At 57.0% G+C, this 19815-nt stretch overlaps 10 protein-coding genes across 10 annotated transcripts; 2 read left to right on the top strand and 8 right to left on the bottom strand.

Moving 5' to 3' along the window:
- Positions 1-356: 356 nt before the first annotated feature.
- Positions 357-2072, bottom strand: SCHCODRAFT_02603136 (uncharacterized protein; the record flags this gene model as incomplete). The annotated part of the gene is made up of 3 exons (XM_050344052.1): positions 357-1655; positions 1803-1855; positions 2012-2072. The coding sequence occupies 3 exons, from the start codon at positions 2070-2072 to the stop codon at positions 357-359; spliced, it is 1413 nt and encodes a 470-aa protein (XP_050197761.1).
- SCHCODRAFT_02105015 (uncharacterized protein) lies at positions 1990-3256 on the bottom strand. Its single transcript, XM_050341808.1, has one exon. The coding sequence runs from the start codon at positions 2900-2902 to the stop codon at positions 2195-2197; it is 708 nt and encodes a 235-aa protein (XP_050197762.1). The 5' UTR covers positions 2903-3256; the 3' UTR covers positions 1990-2194.
- SCHCODRAFT_02642492 (uncharacterized protein) lies at positions 2756-3207 on the bottom strand (the record flags this gene model as incomplete). The annotated part of the gene is made up of 1 exon (XM_050346278.1): positions 2756-3207. A coding segment is annotated over exon 1 (191 nt), but the record flags the coding sequence as incomplete, so codon positions are not given.
- SCHCODRAFT_02642493 (uncharacterized protein) lies at positions 2756-3481 on the top strand. The gene is made up of 2 exons (XM_003026007.2): positions 2756-3156; positions 3215-3481. The coding sequence occupies exon 2, from the start codon at positions 3224-3226 to the stop codon at positions 3464-3466; it is 243 nt and encodes an 80-aa protein (XP_003026053.1). The 5' UTR covers positions 2756-3156; positions 3215-3223; the 3' UTR covers positions 3467-3481.
- SCHCODRAFT_02104998 (uncharacterized protein) lies at positions 3257-4188 on the top strand. Its single transcript, XM_050341807.1, has 2 exons — positions 3257-3997; positions 4057-4188. The coding sequence occupies exons 1-2, from the start codon at positions 3610-3612 to the stop codon at positions 4152-4154; spliced, it is 486 nt and encodes a 161-aa protein (XP_050197764.1). The 5' UTR covers positions 3257-3609; the 3' UTR covers positions 4155-4188.
- A 318-nt stretch (positions 4189-4506) lies between these two features.
- On the bottom strand, positions 4507-4799 carry SCHCODRAFT_02592208 (uncharacterized protein; the record flags this gene model as incomplete). The annotated part of the gene is made up of 2 exons (XM_050343991.1): positions 4601-4799; positions 4507-4544 (listed from the first exon to the last, which is right to left on the bottom strand). Coding segments are annotated over exons 1-2 (171 nt in total), but the record flags the coding sequence as incomplete, so codon positions are not given.
- A 254-nt stretch (positions 4800-5053) lies between these two features.
- Positions 5054-8755, bottom strand: SCHCODRAFT_02672851 (uncharacterized protein; the record flags this gene model as incomplete). The annotated part of the gene is made up of 3 exons (XM_003025926.2): positions 5054-5349; positions 7842-8368; positions 8751-8755. 3 exons carry the CDS (start codon positions 8753-8755, stop codon positions 5054-5056), a joined length of 828 nt encoding a protein of 275 aa, XP_003025972.2.
- A 324-nt stretch (positions 8756-9079) lies between these two features.
- Positions 9080-11365, bottom strand: SCHCODRAFT_01177116 (uncharacterized protein; the record flags this gene model as incomplete). Its single annotated transcript, XM_050341182.1, has 2 exons — positions 9080-9175; positions 10136-11365. 2 exons carry the CDS (start codon positions 11363-11365, stop codon positions 9080-9082), a joined length of 1326 nt encoding a protein of 441 aa, XP_050197766.1.
- Positions 11366-14392: 3027 nt separating this feature from the next.
- On the bottom strand, positions 14393-15119 carry SCHCODRAFT_02517987 (uncharacterized protein; the record flags this gene model as incomplete). Its single annotated transcript, XM_003025925.2, has 3 exons — positions 14393-14755; positions 14803-15048; positions 15096-15119. 3 exons carry the CDS (start codon positions 15117-15119, stop codon positions 14393-14395), a joined length of 633 nt encoding a protein of 210 aa, XP_003025971.1.
- A 620-nt stretch (positions 15120-15739) lies between these two features.
- SCHCODRAFT_02672854 (uncharacterized protein) lies at positions 15740-19788 on the bottom strand (the record flags this gene model as incomplete). Its single annotated transcript, XM_050346656.1, has 10 exons — positions 15740-15861; positions 15940-16500; positions 16555-17271; positions 17955-18204; positions 18410-18652; positions 18869-18937; positions 19011-19080; positions 19215-19349; positions 19440-19517; positions 19637-19788. 10 exons carry the CDS (start codon positions 19786-19788, stop codon positions 15740-15742), a joined length of 2397 nt encoding a protein of 798 aa, XP_050197767.1.
- Between the last annotated feature and the right edge of the window lie 27 nt (positions 19789-19815).

Raw genomic sequence — 19815 nt, forward strand, 5'->3', positions numbered from 1 at the left:
GTCGCCCCGTTCGAGCCTGTCCCTCGAATCTCAGGTGCGCTTGTTCGTGCTGGCATCCCCGTTCTGTTCATTGACGCTATGAACCAGCGAGCATGCTCCAGCCTCGTCAAAATTCGCCACCGTCGAGCGTGCTCGAAGAAATTGTCACTGTAAATACCGGGGATTCCTCCTTTCTCCCCCTTCTGGGGCGGAGCGTGGTCAATTCTTCCCTTCTGGAGATGGCGTCGGAAGCAGGGCAAGGCGACGAGCACGGATGGGACGGCGAGCATGGTCAGGACGGCGAGCAGGATCGGGATCGCGAGCAGGATCGGGATCGCGGGCAGGATCGCGTCGACGAGCAGATCCAAGTCGAAGAATCACCGCACGTCCAGACGCGTGAGATGGTGGAGGGAACGCGAGGGTCGGTGGAGGGGATCAGCGCGCCTAGAGATGCGGAAGACGCAGGGAGTGCCAGTGTTCGCGAGTTCCCTGATGCCGGAAAGGGAAGCGATCAGGATCGTGTTAACGAGCAGGGGAGCCGGGACGGCGAGCATGGCCGGGACGACGAGCATTCTCAGGACAGCCAGCGGGATCGGGATGGCGGGCATAGTCGCGTGGGCGAGCAGAGCCAGGCCGACGAAGTACCGCACGTCCAGACGCGAGGGTCGGTGGAGGGAACGCGAGGGAACGCGGAGGAAACGCGAGGGAACGCGGAGGTAACGCGAGGGACGGCGGAGGAACTCAGTGCGATTAGGGATGGGGAAGACGCAGGGAGCAGCAGTGTTCGCGAAATCCCTGATGCTGGAAAGGGAGGCGAGCAGGATCGTGTTGACGAGGAGGGGAACCGGGACGGCGAGCATGGCCGGGACGACGAGCACGGCCGGGACGACGAGCATGGACGGGATGGCCAGCGGGATCGGGACGGCGAGCCAGATCGGGACAGCGCGCAGGATCGCATCGACGAGCAGAGCCAGGCCGAAGAAGCACTGCACGTCCAGCCGCCTGGGACGGTGGAGGGAACGCGAGGGTCGGTGGAGGGCAGCGGTGCGCTTGGGGGTGCGGAAGACGAAGGGAGCGCCAGTGTTCGCAAGTTCCCAAATGCCGGAAAGAGAGGCGAGCAGGATCGTGTTGAGGAGCAGGGGGGGCGGGGCGGCGAGCATGGTCGGGTCGACGGGCAGGATCGCGTCGGCGAGCTCGGACGGGACGGCGAGCATGCTCAGGACGGCCAGCGGGATCGGGATGGCGGGCATAGTTGCGCCGGCGAGCAGAGCCAGGTCGAAGAGGCGCCGCACGTCCAGACGCGAGGGTCGGTGGAGGGAACGCGAGGGAACGCGGAGGGAACGCGAGGGACGGCGGAGGAAATCAGTACGCCCAGGGATACGGAAGACGAAGGGAGTGCCAGCGTTCACGAATTCCCCGATGCTGGAAAGGGAGGCGAGCAGGATAGTGTTGAGGAGCAGGGGAGCCGGGACGGCGAGCATGGTCACGACGACGAGCACGGACGGGTCGACGGGCAGGCTCGCGTCGGCGAGCACAGACGGGACGGCGACCATGCTCAGGACGGCCAGCGGGATCGGGACGGCGAGGAGGATCGGGTCAGCGCGCAGGATCGCAACGACGAGCAGATCCGCGTCGGTGAGCAAATCCAGGCCGAAGAGATACCGCACGTCCAGACGCTGGAGACGGGGGAGGAGGAGGAAATCCGTGCCCGCGAGGACGCGGGACCAAAAGGAGCACTAGCGCTTGTGGGGAGTATCGCTCCCGGGCGGCGCCTGGGATGAGCGCTGAGCGCGAGTTTGACGACGGAATGGACTAGTACTCACACCCGACGGACCCATATAGTACGCCCTGAATGCCTCTGCGACTGTTGCTTGAGCTACGTACGATTTTGCGCCCTGTTGTATCTTCTGACCGCGTGGTTGGATTTGCTCTTCATATTTTATCTCGCCGCGGGCTTCTCGACGGAGCCCACTCGCCGCGAGCTTCTCGACGGAGCGCACTCACTGCAAGGTTCTCGACGGACCCCACGCACCACGGTCCGGTTGCTGTTCTCGAAAGCCGCGCCGAGAGATATTGAAGTCGCATTTGCTCATTATGGCCGTACGAGACGACGAGCGTTGTAGTCGGACGAAACGACGAGTGGTTATGCATGCACAAATACTCGCATTTCTGCCCAAGCGTCCTAGTAGAATCACCCAGGCGCTTCCCTTCCCTCTCACTCGCCCCTCTCACCCTCCCATTCGCTCCTCCTCTCACCGTCCCACTCGCCCCTCCGACCGCCTCCCTCCCCCCCCACCCTCCCCCACCCCGCGTCTCTCTTCATCTCCCCCGCACTCGCTTCTCCAACTGCCTCCCACTCGTTCCTCCAAACCCCTCTCACTCGGTCCTCTAACCCCCTCACTTCGACTGACTCCCCGAGATCGGTTCCCCCCGTCTCGCCCTCTTCCCTTCCCTTCCCTCTCACTCGTTCCTCCGACCGCCTCAGGCTCCCGCTCGTTCCTCCGACCGCCTCCCTCGCACCGCGTCCTCTCTTCATATCGCCCACTCCGCGTCTTCCTTTTCTTCTCCCCCGCTCCGCGTCTTCCTTTTCTTCTCCCCCGCTCCGCGTCCTCACTCCATCTCCCCCGCACCGCCTTTGCCCTCCTCCCCATGCGCCCACGTCCTCGCACCTCCCCCTCCTCTCCCCTCCCCCTCCTCCATTTCCACACCCCTGTCTCCTCCCGCGGCGCGGGAATAGGATCCTGAGACCGCGGCACGGGAGTAAGGTATCGGGACCGTAGCGGAGGAGTGGAATCCCGAGATCGCGGCGGAGGAGTAGAATATCGGGAACGCAGCGCGGAAGTGGACTACTGGGAACGCTATGCGGGAGTAAGGTATCGAGACGGAGGGGAAGGAGGGGGAGGGGGAAAGGGGGAAGGAACATGGCCGGACGAAGGGGGAGTCAGTTACTGGGACCGAGAGGGGAAGGAAGGGGGGCGAGGGGAACGGAGGGCGAGGGGAACGGAGGGCGAGGGGAGAATGAAGGGCGAGGGGGAACGGTGGGCGAGGGGAAAGAGACGGTGGGCGACGATGTCTGCAAGAGACGGCGCGTGGTGGTATTCGAAAGAGACGGTCGGCGACGATATCTGCAAGACATGGCGTGTGGTGATATTTGGCAGAGACGGTCAGCGACGATATCTGCAAGAAACGAGAGATGGTCAGCGACAATGTGCAGAGGGTCGGAACGAGCGACGACCCGCCGGTGATGATTCAGATGCCTCTCCCCTCTCCCTCTCGTGTCCGCTTCCTCCCCCGTCCGGACGCCACCGCCCGTCAGGCTGTCCGTCATCCAACTGTCCACCGAATGTCCATCATCCGACTGTCCACCATCCGACTGTCCACCATCCGACTCTCCCGCCGACCAGATCCCTGCCATCCTCGCCTCACCCCCTTCCCCCCTCCACCGACTGCCTCTCGTGACGTCTTGCTCTTCCCATCGGAACTTTGACGTCGCGGTTTGGGCCTGGCGGTGGGCATCGCGCGGCGGGGAGTCGGGAGGGAGGTAGGGGGTACGGGTCGAGGGACGCGAGGTCCCGCCGACGGGATCAAGGGGATGCGAGGTCCCGCCGACGGGGTCAGGGAGCGGAGGACATGGTGAGTGGACGGATGGCGGTGTGGAGGACTTCGCCAACCGCCTCTTTCACGGCTTCGGCGTCACCAACAGGATGCGCGCCTCGCTCGTGGTTGCATTACTCTTCCCGTGGCGGTCGTCTCTTCCCCGTCGCGGTTGTCTCTTCTCTTCGACAGCAAGAAGTACGCTGCCCACCGTCAACGGCGACGTTGACGAAGGACAGTGGACAAGCGACGTTGACGACGGACCCTGGAGAAGCATCGCATTGGGAGTCCATGGAGAATGATAGCACTGGCTGGAGCTGTACACAGGACGAAGAGCGGCGGCGTCGTGCACTGGCAACCAACGTGCAACGCGATGACGGTCGTGCAACGTTGAACGCGACTAGTAAAGTGGCCTGTCGGCAAGGTACGAGACCTGCGGATTTTTGTCGTCGAACTTAGACAGTCGTCGGGAATCGAACATAGATAACACGTGCGCACGTGGCGCGCACCCGCGAGGCCCATGCAGAGACGGAGTTGTACGAGCGCGATGTCGCAGAGGCCGGTCAGAAAAATGCACATGACACAATACAATCATTGCCACGGATCGTACATACGATTGATAAAGGGAGCATGTGTACAGTATGCGCGCTAATAAATGCAAAGAATATATATAGAAGGCACGTTCAGTATTGCACTCGGCGTCTCTTCTGGGGCCCAGAGGATGGTATCGCGCCCGCGGTCACCGACGGATCCTCACGACCGCTACGCTTTGCACGTGTGGAGTACCTCGGCTTTCCGTTCGCCTAGCCAGGACTGCTAAGTAGAGCGAGATGTATTCGTAAAGCGCGACGCACCTTCCAGACTGCAATAGTCCTATTCGCGTTGACGTTGTTGTGCTCGCTTCCAAGGCTGCGGCCGAAGTCCATCCCAAGGCAAACGATGTCGTCGTCGTCGTTATGTTGGTTTGGGATCTGACGTGAACAGTCAGCAAGTGGTTATTATTGATGGGCGTACCACGACGACACACCTTTTCTTCCGACGCGCAGGGCAAGAGGTCGGTAGGACCGAAGCTGTCGAGGGCCAGCTGATGGATGCCCAAGGTACGGACGACGATCTTTTTGACGTTGGTGATGAATCTGGTGTCAGTAGCGTGTGGCGGCATCACAGCGAAGAGAGAGCGCTCTCCTGTACGAATGACGGCTTGAAGGACGGCGGCGACGGTGCGACTGCGAAGTATGAGCGATATGCGGACAGGCCGAGAGAATACAGAGCTGACCTGGTGCTATTGTCGTGTATAGATGTGATGGCGTCTGTGAACGCGTGCAAGAGATCCTTAGTGACGAAGACGCGCGTGAGCGAGGGGTTATGGAAGTCGGCGTAGAAATAGCGAATAATCCGGGGGCGAAGTAGGATATGGCCAACGATGGTCCATCGGAGGGACCACGAGTTGAAGAGTACAGGGTCCAGCGAGCCGTCGAAACTAGCGGTTCATTAGCATGATGGCAAGCGAGGTTGAGGGAACCAACCTATCGTCGAAGTTGATTGTCCATGTATAGCGATCTCCGACGTAGCGCTCGTTGTTGGTTATCTCACCGTGAAGAGATCTACATGCGCGGTCCTCGACAGCACATCGAAGGTCCCATCCACGCTCCCTATACTTCGAGGAGTCGCCGTTGATTGGGTCCTCGTCGAAGCAGATGCCCATGTTGGCCTTGAACGTGCTCTGAGGGTAGAGGGCGTACGCGGCTCTATGCGTGATGATGTTCATAACGACGGCTATGAACGTAAGAAGTAAGCGCGCGGTTGGTAGTCGATGTTCGAAGACGTACTGGAATGGAAGTCCAGCACTGCGTCGATGGGGGAGTGAGCGACCACGATGACCTGGATGACCTTCCCACCCGCGAAGTCGCTGGCGAACGATAAAACGTCCAGAATGGACTCCTTGCTGTACGTGACAGTGTCCCGTATAGATTCCTCGTTGGCTGCGAACGACATGGCGGCGTCGAGGTCATTGTCCTGAAGAGGTCGAGGAGTGAACACGTATCCGAGGTCCATGACGAAAGTGAAAAGCTCGTATGCCCGGAAACGGTCGGTGTACAGATCGAGGTCGCACCCATCGATAGGCTCCCGCGTGAAGAACTGCAAGGCCACCGAACCTGATATGACTGCGCCGGTGGATCGTAAGACGTCGCGAAGTCGCTCAGCATCACCGCGCTTCATGAAGTCCTGGAGGCAGTGGTGGAACTGATACGCGATGGTGGTGAACGATCGAACGGCGCGATGCGTGTCCTTGCATGCGCGCGAGAAATTGATGAGATCGGCGAGCGACATCGACGAACACAGAGGCGAGTCGCATGTATCAGGACTACGGAGCGTCAGTTTGCTCGTCCACGCCGCAGAGAAAGCACGCACAGAAACATGGTTGCGGTAAAGGACGACGATGAACGATAAGCCAAGGTCCATGGGATCGGTATCGCGGGTTAAAGCGGTCCGCTGCGCAACCGATCGTGGACGCACCTCGTTTCGAAATGGAGTCCTGAGTGAAATTGGAGAAGCGAACTTTATGCCGATGGTATTCGATGATGCCCATGCCGGATGGCATTCTGGACTGTATCGCTTCAAAGCGGGAAGTGATCATCGAGGCTAACATGTGCAGTGCGGGCAGAGGAACGGACGGCATCGGCGGTTATGGTGGTCCTGTAGAGGTGAAGGAGAAGAGGAGCGAATGATGATGTCATCTTTGATGGAACCTGGATTAGGAAATTGTTCGCATGTGTACCGTTCACTGGCGTGCCCTTCAGCTGATCTGGATCGCAGATTTAGGAGACGCTTATATTATCGGGCCATAGGAGATTAGGTGAGGACGGAATGCCACGGAAGAGGAGTAGAATTTATGGGGTCTTTGTATCAACGAACCACGTTTGCGGTCTGGGTAAGTAGTGCGTATCATACTGCCGATGTCGTCCGAGCCTTCTTACGAGGCGGAACCTCCGCTTCGTCGTCAGAGTACGACTCCTCGTCATCGTCGGAGGACGCCTCATAGGAGCCGTCCTCATCAGCAGAAAAATCCTCGAAGTAGCCGTCGCTATCGGTCTCAACGTAAGCAGTGCTCCCATTCGCCTCGGACGGTTGGGTAGTAGCGGCGGCCTTTTCGAAGGGCGAACAGCATCAGTATAAGGTGTCCACCGAGAGCATAGTGTACTTACCTCGTCGCTGGGCTCATTGGTCTCCGCGTCGTTGTTGCGATCCGCCTCGGAAGCAATGATCGCTCGGATGAGGGCGAGGTCCTCCGCTATGTCAGAATGCCCGGCGTCGGGATTCGAAGTAAAGGAGGCGCTACCTCCCGCAACGGCGGTCGACGCGGCGACAGGAGCGACGAGGGACGGTTGCTGCAGGACAATGCGACCGGGTTCGTCGTCGATCTGGGCGCAATCAACATTCATCGGTGTCAGAAGTACAGACAACTTGCCTCTGGACCATCGGGGCCGTCGGGGACGAGCCTATCCTCGGGAGCACATCTCATAACCGGCAGGCGAGCACGCCTGTACGTAGGCTGGAAAGGAACCAACGTAATCACGTCCGTAACGCAGGGAGGCGCGAGATCGAATATGTGTTCCTCGGCGCTCTTGAATGCGGCGATCATGAATTGGTCGGGGTTCTGCCTATTGGGATAGTTAGCAACCTGAAGTGCGTACTGTGTACCGGCCGCTCACATCATCTCCACGCGTTCCATGTCCATGAGGGTCGTCATGAAGGACTTCATGATGTCGCTGCTCGCGAAGACACGACTCTGAATCGCGCTGCGGGGAGCGATGTAGAGTAAGCGGGCGATCTGGGGCATGATGTAGTGGCGTGGCCGGTAAGACCATTGCAGTTCCCATGAATTAAGCAAGACTTCGTCGAGGTAAGACGCCGCGCTGAACCTGCGTAAGTGGACGCATTGAGGAAGACAATAAAGGCACTCACCAGTCGTCCAGGTCGATGGTCCACGTGTGCTTGTCGCCCACGTGACGGATGGGCGCTTTGAGCTCGAGTCCTAGCATGCCGTGCACACGGCGGGTGACGCTTCGATGGATCTGCCAACCGAGGTTGCGGTACTTGTCGACGTGAACGTGCGAGATGTTCTCGACGAAGACGATGCCGTACTTCTTCATGAACGTGTGGTTGGGATACAGCGAGTACGCGGAGCGGAAGGAAATGAAGTTCATGACAGGACCTACGGCCGGTCGTGAGCAGAGGAAAGCACTTGAGGAAGGACAAGCACGCACTCGAGTGGAAATCCAATATGGCGTCGATGGCGCTGAGGTCAGCGACCAGGAGGTGGATCTTCGTGCCCTCGCGGTCGAAAGTGAACTTGTCCAAAATCGCGGGCATCTCGTATATAGCGCTGTCCCGGATGGCGTATCGAGAGGTCGCGTGGGCGATGGCGTTATGGATTCTCTGGTTCTGGTACATGCGAGGCTGGTAGGCGTAGCCCAGCTTCTGCACGAAGGCGGCGACGTTGTGCGCGTTGTCGCCCTCCATGTAGAGATCGAGTCCGGACTCCCCGACGTCCGTGCGACTAAAGAAATGGATAGCGACGGAGCCTGAGATGAGCGTACCAGTCTCCCGCATCAACTGCCGGAAGGCCCGGACCTCGTCCACACTCATGAAGTTCACGAGCGTCCGGTGCAGCTGGAAGGCCTGGCTGCTGTACGACTGCACCGCGCGTCGAGTGTCTCGACAGACTTGACTGTATCGAACGAGATCTCGGGTGTTGAAGCACGAGCATAGAGCCACATCGCAGGTGTCGGGCCTGAGGACTTATGAGATGGTATGGGAAAGGGCGGGATGGACTTACAAGATCATCGTAGTTAGACGGCGTCGACGGTTCAGATGATGGTACGGGAAGAGAAGGAGGAGGGAGGCCGTCGTTTTGGGGTCCATGCGCAGACCCCATCATTTCCTTCGATAGGAGAATGCTCGCTCGCCCGCGCGCACCCGAAATGCTGAAATACAAGGGGCCCTTCTACGGCTGGTTCCATGCTGCCGCAGGTGCCGATCGAGCGACGTGATTGGGCGCGGCAGAGCAGTATACGAAGTGGATACGGATCGGGACGCATGCGTGCCTGTACAATCGGCAGCGTAGACGTCGCAACTAAGATGTCGAGCGAACGCTGATCCCGCCGAGATTGAACGACATTCTACCTTGGTAGTCTCCCCGTAGGTGGCCAAAGCAAGAAGCGTATGAGAGTACCCGTAGAGGCGCCTGTCATCACAGAGGTTGGAGTGGGAAAGAGCCAGGCGACATTTGTACATGTTTACTTCGCGGCATCAATCGTAAGCGCCACAAATTACCGAATCAGCACATTCCTCGCAGCCCTCTCCGATGCCCCAGCCAGTCCCGTCTACGCCGAATTGGCTATCGCATCCCTCTAACCCTACCTCCCTCCTGTCCCCCCCACCCCACCTCTTTGCCACCCCTCCACTCCAAATATCCCAGCGTAAGGATGACGTGCTCATCCGCTCACCGTCTACGCTCATACAGGAGAAGAGTCGCAGTCTTAACTGTACCATTGCTCGCTCGCCACGTACCCAAGTCATCCGGTGACACCCTCGCAAGCTCCGCTTCCTTCTCGCATAGCTCACCGTTGATCATACCATCATGCCGGTAAACTGTGCCAACGTTGTCGACGACACGACACGTGAAGTGATTCTGACCTGCGTATACGATTCCTCGAAGGACAAATGCATTGCCTTCATAATCCAGCGAATGCGATATCAATAGAGGTGCGTCAGATCTGTCCAAGCAGAGTATATCCGGTATGGAACGGACACTAACGACAGGAACAGTGGGGCACGAGCAACGGGTGCAGGACTGGCGACGGCACTTTCCCTTGAGGACAGCAGCTAACCATTCAGCTGTCGAGAATCTCTCTCGTCGTCTACCATTCAGAAGGTTCTGCATGTACAGAGAGTGACATTGATGTAGGGCGGTTGCTCCCGTCACGCGCATGGCGCCGCAACTCACGCATCGTAGGGACCTTGTAGCCAAGTCGTCGTCGCCCAGCATCAACATTGCCAATCTGCGTACGGATGCAGGTGCGCTTCCGTTCGGAAAATGCGTAGGATCGCTGTCATGTATCATGCATCTAACTATATCCCTCGTACGCGTCCAAGATACATCACTGTTACTAGCGTGCATCCTCCATTGCCGAACTAGTTCTCTCGCATACGGACTCATTCTTGACATCACAGGAGACCATCTCGTAGGATCACCACTCCACACGCAATGCATGATAGCGAATAGGGAGTCGTACGGACAACTCCAGTCCATCGAGTTCCACAGGTACCCACGGGGAGCGGGTCGCTCGTCGACACGAGTCTCGTTCGTGCGTACGATCTTAGCGGGTGGCTCCCGTTCTGCGTCATTCAGGTGCATCTCGCGCTTTCTCTTAGAAGGTATATTGGACTCGCTCTCATTATCGTCTTCTTTCTCCGCAAATTGCCAACGCTGACGACCGACAGGATCTTCGATGTCGTCCCAGTCAGAGCGCGAGCGCGATCTCAGGGCAGGGTGAACGTCGGGTATCTCGTAAGTAGGACCTTTCCAATCCAGAAAACTACGTATGAGCTGATTTCTCGTGTCGCCACACACGCAGTCCGGGAGTTCTTTTAAGTAGCGCAATCGAGTTATGTCATTTAGTATCTCGAGATTGCGAAACTCTCTCCTCAACTGATCGTTCATTCCCTTGGTAATGAGCACGTCGTTGAAAGAGGATACGATCGCAGTCGCGGCTGCAGACGTTCCTCGAGACAAAGCGGTATAGCAAGCCTGATGCGAGCGCGAATTGGCTAGGTTGACGACATTCACAGATCTGGTCTTCCCTTGAGAAGCATAGTCGGTCATCGAGAAGTTGAGTAGTACAGGAATTTGCTTGCGCTCGATGGTTATGACCTGATCGTTCGGAAGGTGACATTTTACAGTTACAGGAATACGCGATAGGGGTACGACATTCTCCTCTAAATCGTCCAGTTTGACGGTCTTGGGGGGATTCACGAGCTTCACATATAGTACGTCCAGGATTCTTTGTTTCTGATCGCCAATTGACGCTGACCAGTCGTACACGACAGCTTCCTGTCCCTTCGTCATGCACAGCTCTGTAGCGATGTTCGAGCGTATCATCACGGGCATACCCCTACACAAATCCAGCCGACCGGCGACGTTGCCTGTGAAGCACGGCAACGATGACCAGATGATCTTCTGTAAGTCTTCAGGTATGCCTGAGCTAGCGCTGACTTTCTGCTTGCGTGGACGGCCTTTCTTCTTCTTCTTGCTATTCACGGTCGTCTCAGATGCTCGCGAGTCGCACGAATAAAAGGAGGTAAGTTCCTGTCCCGTATCAGATGCGAATCGTTTAGCCCCCAGGTCATTGAATGCGTCCTTCTCCGCGTGCCTCGCCGTGATTATGGATACATCTCTGAATGTGGGGTCGTTCAGCCTCGGTGCATCTGGACTGCTACCGACGACGAGCGAGCGCAGCACCTCAAGGTCCTCGGGCGTGCATGCCACATAGCGCATATTGGTAAGCGCACGAGTCAGAGCGCGATCCGCGACGGTCGCTGATTTCATCCTCATGTTCTCGGACAGTATCACAACGGTCGTCACCTGGTGCCACATAGCTTTGCCTATGATGTTCATCTGCACCGCTAACGACATTCTCTTGCGCTCGACGTCCGTCTGCACCTTTCGATCATACAATAATGGGCCTTGTACAGGCGGTAGCTGCGCGAAGTCGCCCGCGAAAATCATGTTCATTCCACCGAAGGGAAGCTCGTGCGTACCCATCGCCTTAGCCAGATGTGCGCTAATGCGATACACATCACCGCAGTTCAACATAGAAATCTCGTCAATGAAGATGTATTCAACGCCCGCCAACCGATTGTTGATGTTCCTGACTCCAGAGCCATCGATATACGCGGAACCGCCTGAGTTTCCCCAACGCATGCCAAGGACCGAGTGGTAAGTAAATCCGTTCAACAAAGCAGCCGCCGTGCCCGTTGGGGCGAGGATGATGAACCTGTGTTCCTCACCCCTTCGTTTGAAGAACTCTACGAGAGCGCGTATCACGGTCGATTTGCCAGTCCCTCCCATACCGCCCAAGAACATGCGTAATGGATGAGGTTGAGCGCTGCCGGCGTGGTTCGCTATCAAGGTGAACGCTCTCTCCTGGTCAGTGTTCAACGAGAACTGATGCACGATGTCCTCTATAAGAGTCTTCAAGTCGGGCTTATCATCTGCGAAATCTTTGGTGAAGTACGACGCCGGTAGTGTCACAACACCAGTCTCGTGGGGACCACTGCTCGCGGATCCAGTAACGTTGTCAGATACCTTGGCCTTCGGCAAGGCGTTGAATTTACCTTGGAAGAGTGATTGTTTCAAGTTGGTGATGTACGCTGCCCACTCTGATCCTCTCCGTTGCTGAGAAGGGACAGCGGGCTCGGGGACTTCCACCTTCTTCGAATTAGATAGTAACTGAGTCCAACCGGAGGTACCAGCATACGTGCGCGCAAGGGCAACGTTTCTGCTGAAAAGGTAGAAAAAACTGGATGTGGGACACAAAACAGTGACACCCACATTGCGTTGTTTCTCAGTAATTTGTGAGGGTTCTCTCACTAGTTTGGCTCTGAGATTAGTTGCAATGCATCAGTAAGTCTGGCTGTACAACTAGATCAGGCGCTCAATTAGATTAGCATAGCAACTAGTTTTGGCCATCAGTCAGATTGGCCTCAGGAAGAGATCTTGGGCTCATACTGGTAGCAATAAAACACACCTTAGAACTAGTCCTATCCCTTCAGTCAAAATAGGTGAAGAATTAGTTTTTTTACAAGATTTCTATTCAGGACTATCAATTGATGCAAAATTTGTACTGTACAACTAGTTGTGTGCCCTACTAATCTCAGGTCTGTCCCTATAACTGTAACAACACACCCTATAGGTATAGGGCTACCCAACCGCGCTCGTGGCGCCTTCCCACGCCATCCTCATCGTGCCGATGCTTGCGTGCGCTTGCCTTGGCGGTTGCACGTGCTCCCACAAGCCATGTGCTCAAAATTGCACTCTCAGTGATTGCCAAAATCGCGCAAATCTGTGCTCTGCACCGCCGGCACCACTGTACCCTTGCACAGCACTGGCTGTTGAGCTGCGCATACCCAGCTATTGCCCATAGGCAGTCACACTCGTCAGATAGCGCTGCGCTCGCAAGCCCACTCCGACCGCACAGACTGGTCTGCACCATGTGAGCAGCCTTACCTGCAGCCCCGTCTTGCACCTTCTTGTGGATGGCATACACCTGGCAACTGCGCATCATGAGATGCGGGCACACTCTCAGGCCAATGCCACGTCGCCATTGCTATGACAACAACAACACCAACGCGCTTTTGTACGTGTCACGGACAGCTGACGTTGCCGTGCACGGCACAGCGTGAGCGACCGGTAGCACGTGAAAAATAGCATGGACACGTGGTGCGCAGCTTCCATGTCAGAGGGCGATGACGGCAGGGGCGGGCGAGAGGAGGTGGGGGTGGGGCATGGTGTAGATGGGTGCTGTTGATCGCCCTGGCAAATGGGAACACAGGCAGCGGCCACAAGTTGATTTCAAGTCCGGCCATGTCATATGGACTTACCGGCCACTATGGAGCCTGCTCGCCTGCTCGCGCCGGCCAGCCGCCGCACAACCTGCAGCTCCACTTCACGTCCCTTCCCTGTTTGAGCCTTCTCATGTGGAGTCTGCGGCTTCGCGTCAGGTTGGTCGTTATGACCGTCAAGTCAGGTGTGCCCGCCGGTCGCACATGAGATGGCTACTGAGGTTTCTTATCTCGGTCACTAACCATTCTGCCTTCCTACCTTTCTTGCATAGCCCGGTGCCCGGTGCCTATTTCTGATCTTATTCCACCATCATGCGACAAAAGCGATCACCATTGATTCAGTTATAACGGTACGTACTGTGTATACTGGCTACGTAGCTAAACCACACTGTTGGTCGGCACTGGGTTCGACAACATCCCACGCTATAACGAAGACAGTGCGCTAGCGTTGCAGCCAGCACATAACCGTCCCCTAAGCAGCTTGCGTCAGCTTGCCCAATCATACAATGTCATGGCGATACGTGCCGCGCCCTATATTCCTACGCCTTCGCCTCCTCCCTTGGCAAGGGCACTACATGCGCCCATCTCTAGCCCGTGTCTGTAGCATACACAAGGGTTCTGTGAATATGGCTGACAGTCATGAGAGCAATGAATATGGGTCAGCGCACCAGTTGACGCCCTCAAAAGGAGATACCGATCACATATGATGCGACCCGCTTGCTTGTGCGTATGAGGTGGGAAAAGGCAGGACATGTCACCTGTGGTGTGCCCTGCTTGCATGGTCAGTTCTGATTGGCGGGGAAAGCGAGAACACTCACCGCTCAGCAAGGCTCGAGCGCGTCCTCGTATGGCTCCGTATACGTCATCTCGCGGCGGTGACTAACTCGATCACCTCGCTATGCTGTCGAAGCTCTTCCTGGATAGATATATGAAGAGATGTTCAGAGTTCGGGCGATCATGTTGGCGGGGAGGACAGCAATAGATGAGAGTGAAGAACAAGAAGCCGCAGTCGATCGGCAACACGTGTGTAGATGTGATGATCACTCTGCGGGAATTGCCGCTCATACGGCGCCACCGCACTCGCACTGTCTTCGGACGCTATGGACTTTTGTCTGTGCTGGATACTACTGAGGTAGATATCACCCGGCCGATTTCACCCATATCTGAAACTTGGTCTACATATGTTTACAATTCACTCAATGTCTACTGAAACTTCGTTCTCCTGGAATTCTTGAGTCAGAGCCGCTGCGTACCCCATCGTCTCCTTGCAGTATTCCTCGGCGGCACACATGGCTGCATGTTTGGCACTCAGGACATCGATGGCCAAGTTGACATGGCGGCTATAAAAGTCCAACTCGACTTCGCATGAATGGTATGGGCAGCGAGCTTTCGTGCCGTGGGCCATGCAACGGCCTGGGGTCCCAAAAGGCAGATCGCAGTCGCAATCGCGCATCTTATGCCCGCTTTCGCAGATGCTGTGTCCACATGGCACGACGGTACCCACTGCGGGAGCACCGCATACACAGCAAGCGCCGACGTCACGCACAGCAGCACTCTGCCGACCATTAGACATGATGCATTCTGGAGGACACTGGATCATACCCAGCCATTGGAGGCATTGTCCAGTTTCGCTCGCGCTTCTAAGTACTCGCGTTTCGTCGCGACATGATCGTCCTGGTCCTTCCGACGAGCGAGCGTTGCTTGCTGAAGAGCCCCTTCGAGCTGCAGCACCCGCGCTGAGGAATCTCTGAGATCGGACTCCATTCGACTCAGTCGATGAGCGAGTATATCTCGCTCGAGTTCAGCTTCGCGTCTTTCTCTCAACGTCTGCTCCAGGTGGGCGTAAATCTTCACGAAGGCGTCAGCTCGTGGTAGACGCCGTGAAGGCGACGCACCTTGGGGAGGGGAAGGGTATTCATAATTGATGCTCGACACTCCAATGGTGCTCCTTATATTCCTCTTCAATCTGAATACCACCTGACATACGCTGCATAGCAGAGGCAACGGCGGCCACCGCTGATTGCTAAGGCATGGCAACAATCTGACGGCCGGTAACTATCACGGCGCCCGACGCATTCATTGAGCTCGCCGTCGCGCTAATGGTGTGAATCCCCTTCAGAAGATCGAGGGCAGATAGCAAGGAACAAGGCAGGCAGTTGACGTTACGTTACCATCGCAGCTCAGCTTCATCGTCCTTGATATTGCATGACCACCTACCCATATATTGCATGTTTAGAGACGGTCCGGAACTAGAGACATGGCCAGAGCATCCGCCAACTCCAGATGATAACATAGCCGCCGGCCTCGCGTCGCGCGGCAGCCGGCGACTCCGGCCCAGGTGGAGCGGGCGGAGTCCCCACTTGAGGCGGAGCCGCCGACTCACCTGTAAAGCATTGGCTCTGAATGGATGAGCCGCCCGGTGAGGTATGCTAGGGCACCAACGACTGGTAGGGACAGTGAGCGACGAGGGTCTTATGATTTCAAGGAGTAACAAAACCATAGAATCAAAAACCAATCCGGACATGGGAGATTCCTGTATTCAAACCTCCCATTCCCTCCAGTTGTAGAAGAGGGCGGTCTCATTCTCATCCATCGCCTTGTCGGGGTCTTCTTCGAACTGCTCAATCCACTCCTCTGGCCACCCGCTGGAGGGGCATTCCCCTGGAATGGGACCAACGTACATCCCTAGCATTTGGCGTTCATCAAAGGACCCTGCAAATCACCGGGGTTTGTACATACCTGGAGCGAATGAGACACGCGCGGTGACACCGATGCTTTGGGCGAGGTGAAGCAGCAGAGACCGAGCATGCGGCTTCCATTTCAGGCCTTCGTTCTCTCCATAAGGACGTCGCAAGAGACCGGAGGGATAGCGTGCTTGAGACGCCCGATGACCATCGTCCAAGTCACTGTCGGTCGCGCTGGAATCGGTGCTCTCCGAGTCACTTGCCTCGTCCTCTGCGTCGTAGATGATCAAGATGATCATGGAGCAGCGCCGTGGAAGCGCAAATGACTGCCACCATGAGAGCGTCAGGCGATCACCGCATATGCCTGTAACGTCGGCATTGTTCCCCCCTCGGTAGCCTCCTCCACGGCCCATGTCAGAGTAGAAGACGCTCATGATGAAGAATTCGAGGTGAAGCTCGGTGATGGGTGCTAACGCGTCGTTGGATAGGACGCGAATGAGGTTCTTGACGCCATCCATCTCCTGCAATCGGTCTCCGCGTCGCGTGAGCATCCGAACATGAAGCTCGCGGAGGGCAGGCAGATGCCCTTCGAAATGCAGGCCTGCGCCTTCTGTATCTGTGAGAGAGGTTTCAGTGAGACATAAGCCTGACATGATTGGTAGCCACTCACCGTCGTTCTCGAGGAGCATGCTGGAAGATATATGCAAGCGTTCGATGCTGCTTCGAACAGAGCCCAGGCAAGCACGCAGGGTGGTCCAAGTGACATCAGCTCCTTTGGAAATGTCAAGCGCGGTGAGGGGTGGGTGCCAGTGGGGCGGAAGCACGAGCTCAAACCACGCATCCGTCACCCCATTCCCAACGATGAGCTCTTCGAGCCTCACCCAAGGCGCAGTTTCACCGGATAGTGGCTCCCGCTGAGGGCCTTCTATGTGCTGTATCACAAGCTTCTTGATTCCAGTCACTTCGGACATAAGCGCAAACAGATCACGCTGGCGGCGAAGTACCAAGACGCAATCCAGCCTTTCTAGATGGGGCGACGCCCGCAGAAAAGGCAAGAGACAGGAGATGGCCATAGTCTCCCTGTAGAGCGCATCGTCGGAGTCGGGGGAGAATGTGAGGCTTTGAAGACGCAGGGGGGCGGATCGAGTGGCATGCGGGATGAGTTCACGAGCGAGCCTGGTATCATGCAGCACGAGTTCGCGCGCGGTTGCCAGAAGACCACGACCCAGCGCTTTTATGGAGCGCTCATCGTCTTGATCTACCACGATCGTCTTGAACATCAGGGGCACCAGTCGGGTGCGCAGGGCGTGATTGACAGAGGACACAACAAGTCGGGTGTCCCCGTCGGCATAGGTTGAGATATTGAGCAAAATCGTATCAGGGATTGCTGCAAAGGCAGGATATCTGCATCAGATACTAGAGACTCAGACTACAATGTCATACCTGCCACCATCTCTCAAGACCGACCAAGGGCGCAAGATCCGCGTGGCAAACACGCGCGTATGGGTTCCAGCCCATAATCACGTGACAATGCCAGGCCCGCCGGCGGACTATGACGGGGATGGCTTGACCTGTCCCTACTCCTTCTTGCCCCTGACTATGTCTTCCTGAAGGAACGGCAACTATCTCAATCACTGGCATGGTCTACAGACCCGGCCCGGAGACTTGTGCTGCTGTAAAGAGCTCACCTTCCTTATAAGGAGCGAACCGTCTCGACGTAGGGCAGGAACAAAGAATTGCACATTCACAGGAGCACACATTCAGGGAACAAGATGGCTAGCATATAGTGTCAGGAGTAATTCTCGTACAGACGATGGGGGAGGCGACTTTGCAGAACAGGAAGGACGCAAGATGAGTACTGCACATGAGGACGAGCGGCGAGCCGGGCAGGAGATCAATCCTCGGAGGCCATGTCGTCCTCCAGCTCGAGATCCCCAAACCACAGGTCAAAGAGCGGCTGGTGCTTCTCGAGGCAGACCTTCAAGGAGGCGATCGCGTCAGCGGGCGTACGCCTGCCATAGTTCTGGCAGAGCCATCAGCACGTCACACACCAGCCAAGGGACCCTGTACGTACGTCGTCCAGCGCGGTCCGCACTTCGACGAAAAGACATCTGAACTCTTTCTTCACTTCGCGGACCTCATGTCGGCGAAGGCGTGCGGTCCCGGAGTGTTCCTCGATGGACTGTTGTAGGCTGCTGACAAAGCTCTCCGACGAATCGAGTCTGGCCTTGGTGAGGTCGAGCCATTGCTTCAAGTCATCTCTTTCAGCCTCTGCCGCTGCGCGCTTCTTGAAGGCGTCGTCGAGTATCGCCTGCACCTCCTGAAATGTCCAAGGCATCAGCGTATCGATGACGGCGGCACACACATGCGCGTACTGCAGTTGACGCGACTACGCGCGGAGGCTGTTCCAGCGATCGTCAGTGGGAAACAAACAGGCATCGGAGAGGGGTCCACTGACCGCGCCGTCATCCTGTGAGAGAGGCAGCATGAGTTCGGCATATAGGCAGGCGCAACAATGCACTCACGTTTTGGTTAGAGGCGTTGGAGACGTTAGCGGTCGACATTGTTGGCGGTAGTGAGTGGGGAGACGGAGAAACAAGCGCCAGTGAACGCCGGGTATAAGAGCGAGGAGGTGACCCACCGTCTGTCATCCGTCCATTGAGGCCGGTGAACCCTATCTTCAGATCAGGGTCCTTCTCGCACCAGGTTGAAAGGCCAGCGAACCCTTGATCGCACGGCAGGTCCCCGCCAGGGTACGCGCGAGCACCCTGGTGATAGGCGGCCGGCGGTTCAGAAGACATCCGACGGCTACCAGATATACTATCCTGAGCCTGATCATGACGGGCTTCCCAAGAGTGTATAACAGACAGCGGGGTCGCCCATGCAGCTCTCCTGGCGTACGAGCGCATGAGCCCCGGAGCTAGGGTTGATCCAGCGTGGGGACGGTCAGCAACGGGGCGAGGACGAAAGATGTAAACACTCACCTGGCCATAGCGAAGCACGGCGGGCATGTTAGCATGGGACACGGGTGCAAGGTCACCAAAGGGACACGTCTAGAGGGCTTGCTCATGGAAGTCCTACTCAATGACGACATGGTAGAGAGATGCCGAGGGTGAGCGCGCGCACCTCCGCGCGTACTGTACAGGTTAGTACATTTCCATGTTCAGCCATCGGAAGCTCGACGCATGCAATGTGCCTGCACAACGTTGAGTGTACACCAAGATGATTGGACGATAGCCTGACGCTCGATGAGTATATATCGGAGAATACAGCGCACCGGGTGCGCATCTGACGGCCTCGAGGAGCTCGGGTGCAATGCAGGCCACGCACTGTATGTGGGACACATGATAGCGCCGCCCAGTACCCCGACTTAGGGACAGCGCGACGGCTATCCCTGTTGTCGGGGGACGACGGGCGACTCTATACACTGCCGTCGCACCGGGCAGATCGCGAGCGTCCTTGGGGCTAGAAATTATGCGGTATACGGAAAGAGGTTGCGTTATCGGTATGCGTACATCGTGCGACGTGAAGCAGGCAGGAGAGTATGAGCCTCACCCTCCCCTCACGCTCATGAAGCCGCCGATAATGCGGAGCGAGCTCTTGGAGCATTCGACTCCATCGCCGGCAATGTAGCTGCCTTTGTAAGAGTATGTACGACATGCGTAGCTGAATTTGCTCACTCGGGCACATTTGCGGGAAAACGGACTGCGCATGCGCCAAACTCCTGGACGAGCATGGCGTCCCCCCGCGACTGACGACGTGGCCCCAATGGAGAGCTCCTTCTTGGTGCGCTGTGCCGTACCTGCGGGTGGAATACGGAGATTGAGAATCCGATATTGTAGTCCCCGCGCTTGAAGCCACGCGATGCAGTGGAGCGACCTGGAGCGCACTCTGTGATGGACATGCAGCACTGGCTCAGTCAGATATCGGT

This window comes from Schizophyllum commune (genome assembly GCF_000143185.2).
Source record: "Schizophyllum commune H4-8 unplaced genomic scaffold SCHCOscaffold_13, whole genome shotgun sequence".
Lineage (NCBI taxonomy): Eukaryota > Fungi > Basidiomycota > Agaricomycetes > Agaricales > Schizophyllaceae > Schizophyllum > Schizophyllum commune.